This window comes from Moschus berezovskii, chromosome X (assembly GCF_049115385.1).
Source record: "Moschus berezovskii isolate FMDL1 chromosome X, NW_MosBer_1.0, whole genome shotgun sequence".
Lineage (NCBI taxonomy): Eukaryota > Metazoa > Chordata > Mammalia > Artiodactyla > Moschidae > Moschus > Moschus berezovskii.
In genome coordinates, this window is record NC_142488.1 from 48,089,063 (window position 1) to 48,097,372 (window position 8,310).

Below are 8,310 nucleotides of genomic sequence, written 5' to 3' on the forward strand. Positions count from 1 at the left end.
ATTTTGACTCTATCACTTAATAGCAATGAGACCCCAGAAAATTAATCTCTTTTAATTTTCTTATTTGTAAACTGTGGAAGATAATAGTAGTACTACCTTATAGGATTGCTATGAAAATTGAACATAAGCATGAATACATTAGCTATTGTTGTCTTTCTAATCTGACAGAAACAATCTTATGAAATCCTTGCTAGGGCTGAGTAATCAAGCTCATCAAACTACTTTTTAATAATAAGTTACAGCATCGTCCCTGAAATTACCTTAAACTCTCTAATCCTCACATTGGGCTAAGAAGTTCTGAAGTTGAATTTTGGAAGTGTTTAGGGAATCCAAATCTATGCATAGATATCTCAGTATAGCTGAAACTATATGCGTCAATACATATCCATCTGATGAATAATGTTGTCTATGTACATCAGGACAAACAATTTGAGAGAGGCTTACTCGAACTTTGGAGGTGTTGGTTTAGAATTAACTTTTGCCAATGGTAATTAATATCAAAATGTTTAAAGCCTTGGTAAGAATGTACACCACCTGATGATGTTGTTGAGGTGGCTTCAGTCTGATGTCTGCCAAATCATTTTTCTCCTTTCTATTTTTAGAAAATTGTTTTCCCCAAAGTTTCTTAACAGACTTCTGGGAAGATGGTAGCAATGGAACAGGTCCCCAGTTCCTGCCCTCCCTCCCACAAATCAATAGAAATTACCACAGGAAAACAAAAATTAAAATTGAGCAAAACCTGTACAAACAACAAGGGCATTAGAATCCTCAAGGAATTTCTTTAAGACATGATGCTGATGGGGCCATATTGAAAGATATCACCAATCTGAAGTTCTGTGATATATTTATAAATCAAGAAAATCCTGGCAGAAAACCACTAATACAATCTAGCTTAAAGGAGCAAGGATTGAAGGTGGGGGTAGGCAGTGAAAAAATTGGAATGGGAACCACTCATAAATTGAGGTAAGCCTGAGTAACTAATTTCCTTTATCTAAGTCTCCCAATATATTCTTTAATAAAATAATGCCAAGTTGGGAATATAAAAATTGCCACAGAGTTTTAAAAGTTTATATTTACTAAATTAAGGTGTAATATGAACATTTTCTATCAGGTCAGTCTTAGTTGTATAGCTAGAATAATAAATTCATTTGAGAATAATGTTAAAATTCTGAATTTGAGGTATTCTTGTGGACATGAAACACAGGCGAAAGGGCTCTCCTAATATCCTAACCCCAATCCTTGGGCTAGGCTCTGACAGGAATTACTCCTTTTGTTGTTATTTTGACATTGTACATGAAGAGATTTTGGAGCAGGCTGCCCCTTCTCAGAAGGCAAATTCAGTGTCTCTGACCATGGTATATCATTAAACAAGATGGTCTCAACCTGATGTGAGTCCTCATTAATAAACCAGCAGGACTTATTTCAATGTTGTATATCCATTCCCTGACCCCATCCCCAACTGCCCACACACAAGTGGTGACTATACATGACATCACACACCTGAAGTAGAGGCCAAAAGAACAAATGAGGAATGTGATCTTAAGGTGAACCTCTCCTGCTGGGATTGCCCCTGAGCCTAGCTCCCTCCCCACTACTTCTGCTGGATCACAAAGTCAGTACTATAAACTTAACACCATTTAGCCATCCAGTGTAAGCTTAGGGATGGGGTGACAACCACTTAAATAATGAAAGCATAAGATAATTACCCTACTCTTATTGGAGGGACAGAAAGCAGGTTAGGATATACCCTTGTTATTCAATGATGAATAAATGGATAAATTATGAATTAATAGTAAATACGGAAAAGCCAAAACAAAAACAGAGCCTATAAAATGAACTTGTAAGATAATAAAAGGAAATTATATCATGTAACAGATGGAAGAAGAACAGTATAAAAATTTTTTAAAAGAGGGAGTAAGAGTTACAAATAAGAATTAATAAACTGGAAAGTAAAAATACAACAAAAAATAGCATTAGTAAATTAAAGACGTGGACTTTCTCAGGGAGAAAACAAAACGTATTAAAAGGCAGAGAAACATTTGGCAAGAGTAATTCCTTCAATGCCTGAAAGAATTTTACCTGCTAAATTGTCTAAGCCAGGCCTCAGAAAACATCCATCCACTTTTTCCTATGGCTATTGATTTAGTGCTATTTTCTATGTTTTTGGCTTATTTTTGTACTGATATGATTTGATGTATAAAATCACTCATGTCATAAAAATTCTTAAATTTACTGTGGAAGACTTTGTTATTATAATTACCATAAACACACAGCTTCATACAGCAGAAAAATAATAAAAACCATTACATAAGTTGGTGTTCTAAGCAATATTGATATGCCAAATGTTATTGTGTTTAAAAGGGAAAAAGTAGTTCTTTACTCAAGTAAGTTTAGGCAACTTGAGTTAGGTAAAAGTTTAAGTAGTTTTTACTCTTTTAAACTGAAGAACATACTCCTTTTAAGAAAATAATACTAGTCAAAATTTACTACATAATGACTGTCCAAGAGGGGCTATAGTATACAGCATTTTGCAAACTTATTAGACCATGTCCCAGAGAAATGGCTTTTCAAAAATGCAATTTAGAATTGATGCAGCAAACACAGTCTGGTTAAAATGATAAATAAGGCAAGAATGTCACTGCCACTAATTTTTTTCTTTAGCAGGAATTGTTTAACCCATGCTGTTAGAATCTATGTTATAAATTTTGAAAATAATCTATAATTATAACTTTACCATTGGTATGATTGATTACCAGGAAACACTCAAAAGGATCAACTGTAAACCTTCAAATTTAATAGATATCAGTAAACTGTCAACTTAAAACTAATCTATGAAAATACATTCTTCCCTTATATGGCAAAAATGCACAACATGGGTAACACACTAAGTAAGAACACCCAATTGCAGAATTGTTTCCTATATATCTGTATTACTAGGAATATATTTATTACAAATTATATGGGGCTTAAATAAATAAAACTCTTGAAGGATGTAAAAAGTGTTTTTTCTTTTAATGAGGCAATATATCATGTTTCTGGAAAGCATTGTGAATCTGTACTACTCATTATGCTATCAATTTAAGACAATCCTAACCAAATTACAGACTGACTGAACTGAACCAAATTACCAATTTATTTGGGGGGGGGGTTGGCTATCTAGTAACTATAAAGTTCATTTCGTAAAATAAACATGTTGGAATCAGTAGAAAATTGTGAAAAATAAAAATAAAAAGAGATCAAAAGGAGGATGTGCCCTAAGAGATATGAAGTCATATTTCTAACTCAATAACTATAAGCTGGTGTACTGGGGCTACAATGTTCAGTGGTACTGAAGAGAATAAAGTGTGTATGTGTGTGTGCATATATATATATATATAACATTTCTAATGGAGGGGGAATGTGGACAATGAAATAAATACTAAGTCTAAAGTTGAAGGAAAAATGGTAAAATACCTAAATATATACACCAAAATAATTCCAGACAGCGCAAAGATACTTTTTTATAAAAAACTAAACCATTAAAATTAGAGAAATACAGGACAAGATTTATATAATCCTGGGGTTGGGCAATCCTTCTAAACATGATCCTATGGACAGAAGGCAAAAAGAAAAAAAAATATTCATTTTTTATTTTTTTAGTCATTTTTAATGCATTTTCCCTGTGCACAAGAGAAATAACTGATGGAGTCAAAAGATACAGTTTTCTTTATACACAGCAGTTAAAAGTAATGCAAACATCACATGACACTCAGTGAAAGTTACATTTCCAATTACAAATCAAAATGCGTATTAGGATCTCTTTATGGGAGAAGCTGAGAAGGAAGTCTTAAAAAAGCACTTTCCTGGCATTACTATACTGATCCTTCAGGCTGCACTAAGATTAAGATCATATACAATCAATTTGCAAATGTTGACACGTCACACTGTTTTCTGTACAATTAAATGTATACTTAGAGATACCAGGATAAACATTTCTACTATATTTTAACTGAACTTACCTAATCAACATTTTCACTGAGAAGTTTATCAAAGATGCTGTAAGATTCTACAAAATTGTGAGATATACCGAGCTCCAGAAATATTTCTTATATTCTTTCTCATTTTTGGCTATACATATCTGCTCAGAGATTCTGCTGCAATTTATCGAGATGTACAGTTCCAATTGTGCTTACTGTACTGTGTACAAATATATCAAAAAAGATCAAATAGTATAAATCTTACAGCATTTTGCTAGCAAAAATACATGCCAAAGTCACAATAAGCAATATTGTACCACAAATTAGAGAGCTTCAATTAATCTGTTTCTGTTTTTAATATTTTCATTCTACATTAAATTACTATCATAGGCTAATGTTTAAAATGCAAATAAATTGGACATCTGTAGGACAAAACTTGTTCACCCAACTGTAAAGATTGATATCTGTTTCCAAAAATCACAATAAATTCAGAATAAAGAGTGTTTGCATGCAACACCTTTGAGTAAAACAGCATTGATTCTCACCATTCAAAACAGAGGAAGAGAAGGAAGGAGAGAGGGAGGGAGGAAACAAAGAGGGAAGAAAGGACGCCACCTTAAAATGCATATTAAATTTATAACTAGACAGAATTGAAAGAATCAAACTGAAAGTAAAGCACAATTTTGTGTGTGTTTAAAGATTTAAGAGCCATTATCAAAAATAAGATACATTTTTTTCAAGGTACAGAAATGTAATTACGATGGCTGGGAGCCCAGTAGCCTCTCAATGGCTGCATTGATGTCGCCTCCTGTTGCTATTAGAGCCTGCAAGTTTGCTTCCCGGTTTAAGAAGCCCATTGCGTTGAGCTGTTCCAGTTGTTGTTGAAATCTGACTTCTGGATTTGGCAGCTGGGGAGGATTTGCACCAGCCAGAGCCTGCACCATTTGCTGGATGAACTGCTGGTTGGGTCCAGATTCTGATATTGGGCTCGTGGTTTCACTGGGTGCAGAGCTAGACACAGTAGGCCCAGGGGGGGCGCCTGTGCCAGTGGAGCCAGGGGACCCAGCAGGGCCAGTGGGTCCTATGGGCCCAATGGGGCCTATGGGAGTAAACGGGACTATGGGGCCAATGGGGCCTATTGGTGTGACTGGGCCTACAGGGCCTATAGCCGTTCCCAGCACCCCCACTCCCACACCTGGAGTGAAGCTTGGAATGAGGCCAGGAGCTTCAGTGGCTAATGTCTGTAGCCCCTGCTGGATCTGCATTAAAGCCTGCATTGCTCTTGGGTTTGACATGGCTGATAGCGTGTCTGGATTCTGCATCTGCTGCAGGAAAGCAGGGAGCTGTGGACGCATCTGCTCCTGCAGCTGAGGATTTGTAGTAAACACAGGGCTATTCAGCATCATCTGTGCAGCCAAATCTGGATTCTGGCTCAGAGACTGCATCATGCTTCTCATATATGGTGCAGACAGCATATTCTGGATCAGCTGGGGGTTTTCGGTTATCTGTTGCAGCAAGCTCTGCATTCCTGGGGTGCTGAAGATACTGGCGACATAATTGGCTGCAGCCACTGTGTTTCCGGTAGCACTGCTGGAGCTACTGCCAGATCCACTGCCACTGCTAGTTGTTGTGCTAGTGGTCGCAGAACTCTGGGTAGCCGGTGGTGGCGCCCATGGATTGGGTAGTGGATCACGATTTTCTGTGCGGGAAGGTTGTGTACCTTCCCCAGAGGAGGAACTGCTCCCCACCGAGGCAAATGGATTACCCCCAAACTGCTCTTGTGCAGCATTCAGCATGGGTTCTTGAATGTCAGTGTACATGCGCCGTAAAGCATTGTAGCCACCTGGGATGCTTTCAAGATTGCTGAGAGCCAGGTCTTGATTTCTCATCATTTCCTGCATCATAGCTGGATTCCTGGCGATTTCGAGGGTCTGCCTCATTATATCTGGGTTGTTTAGCAGGTGACTGATTTCTGGGTTTCTTTGAATCAATTGCTGCATCTGTGGATTGGCCATAATGAGCTGCCTCATCAGATCAGGATTCGAAAGCATGCTCTGAACAAAGGGATTTTCCATGATTTGGATCATCATCTCAGGGCTGGACAGGAGCTGCTGCTGCATTTGGTTCTGGAGCTCAGAGAAGTTAGTCGAGCTCAAGCCGAGGCTGCTAAGGCCTGCAAGCCCTCCAAGGCTCCCCAACCCAAACGGGTTGCTATTTGTGGAAATAGGTGTGGAGTTACTCCTGGGAGTCGACGCGGTGGTAGTATTAGTTCCCGCGGCATTACTAGGCTGTGTGGACTGGCCCTGAGGTCGGTTCTGGCTTTTGATGACAAGGTGAACAGTCAGTCCATCATGGATGCCATGTTGGATCAAGGTATCTTGATCTTTTAAGATTTTTCCGGCAAAAATCAGCACTAACTGATCCGTTTGGGATTTGAAGCGTTTCGAAATCGCTTCCTTAAACTGCTGGACTGAGCTGTTCTCGGGCACTGCGAACTCCTCTTTCTCTTTGGGGGTCTTCACAGTGACTTTGATGATTTTGGGCTCGGCCTGGGTAGAGGCTGGGCCTTGGGCCGCAGCAGAGCCGCGGGAGGGGCGCGGGGGGCCGCTGCTCTCGCCGTTCTCAGCCATGGCGGCCGCGGTGACGCAGGCAGTCAGGGAAGGCGCCGGCAGGCGAGAGAGAGAGAGAGGAAAGAAGGAGGCACTGCCACTGCAGGTTGGGCCGGACCGGGCAGGGAGCGCGGAGCACGGTACCTCTGTGTTGAAGACTGCAGATCACTGGTCCTCCGGTGAAAAGAAGGCTCCGTGCAGGCCGCGGGCCGCGGTCTCGGCGCTCCGGTCTCTGGGCCTGGGCCGCCGCCGCCGCCGCCGCCGCCGCCGGGCCGCCGTGTGATCCCACCGCGCGCTCTCCCAGCAGCTTCTGCAACTGCTCCGCCCGCTCCTCCCCGCCCCTTCCCCTCCCCCAGCTCCGCGCTCTCCTCCCCGCTGCCGCCCCTACTGAGGCGGCGCCAGGGCCAGAATGATAGATGCAACTTGGTCAAAATTAAAAACTTATGTAGTAAAAAACGAAAATGAGGGAGAGAAACAGAGAGAAAGAAACGAAAGGACAACAGCAGACAAGCGAAAAGAGAGGGAAAGAAAGAGAGGAAGGGAAGCCAGCTTCTATAAAGGACATTAAAAGCTAATGGAAAAAATATATACATATATATATATATTCCACTAGGCAGTAAAGTGAACAGGTGAAAGCTTGAATCGAACCGACTCCAATTAAAAGATCAAAAATGAAAAATAAAGAGTACTGACAAAGCAAAAAGGGAAAGGTGAACACCACCTTTAGAAGGGAAGAGGACTGGGCAGGAGCCTGCATTTTACAAAAAAAAATGCAAATGGCCAATGGGTATATAAAAGAATGACTAAACTCACTGGCAATCAAAGAAATTCAAATTAAAACAATGAGATTCTTCTTCTGTCTTATATTGGAAAAGATGAAAAATAATAATAAGTCTTATCTTCATGAGAGAGAGAACTGAGAATATGTCTTCTTATGTTAATTTTGAAGTGTAGGTTTTTATAAGGCAATTTTAACATATATATCAATATTTTAAATATTTCCACCTTCATTTGGAAGTGCCTCATTTAGAGACCTCACCTATGAAAATAATTGGATAAGGATGCAAAAATACATATGTAAAAAATGTACATGCACTACAGCATTCAAAAAATTATTTTAAAAGATACTCAGTATATCTCTAAACAGGATTGGTCAGATATATTACCATACAAATATGCACTGTTTAAAAAACAGGTGGTTATTTGTATGATACAAAGTGTACATGAAATAGGGAAACTACATAGTATTTTCACTGTCAGCTTTATATTTATATTTCTGTACAGTCAGAAATTACACAATCATTATGTCTCAATACCAAAAAATACAGCAAGTATATTTTTATTTTAAAACTATTTCTAAGCAGTTAGTATGTGTAAACTGTCTTTAAAGATGGTGAATGTGTAAAAAGAACCCTGAAACACTATACACCAGTATGTTAATGGTGGTTATTACTTGGTACTGAAATTATGAATAATTGTTCCTTTTTTAAAAATAAAAGTATTAATTTTATGAGCTTTTATAAGTATGTTCTGCCTTAACAATTTTTAAAAATGAGAAGTTATTTTGGTGGGAAGTTATAGGTAGAAATTGACAGGCATACAATAGTAGAGGCAGCTATTAACATATTTATCTAACTTAATTACAGATTAAGTAGAAGAAATAAAGATCTAGCACTTGAATAATAGAAAAAATAACTTCAAATTTATGTATAAATTTCTAATTCTGGTTTATACCATGCAAAAAA

At 38.7% G+C, this 8,310-nt stretch overlaps 1 protein-coding gene across 1 annotated transcript; it reads right to left on the minus strand.

Moving 5' to 3' along the window:
* Positions 1–3,610: 3,610 nt before the first annotated feature.
* UBQLN2 (ubiquilin 2) lies at positions 3,611–6,872 on the minus strand. The gene has a single exon (XM_055393383.2). The coding sequence runs from the start codon at positions 6,584–6,586 to the stop codon at positions 4,712–4,714; it is 1,875 nt and encodes a 624-aa protein (XP_055249358.1). The 5' UTR covers positions 6,587–6,872; the 3' UTR covers positions 3,611–4,711.
* Positions 6,873–8,310: the final 1,438 nt, after the last annotated feature.

Bases quoted from the DNA above. Each gene is read 5' to 3' on its own strand.
- UBQLN2 (XM_055393383.2), bottom strand. From the start codon at position 6,586: ATGGCTGAGAACGGCGAGAGCAGCGGCCCCCCGCGCCCCTCCCGCGGC.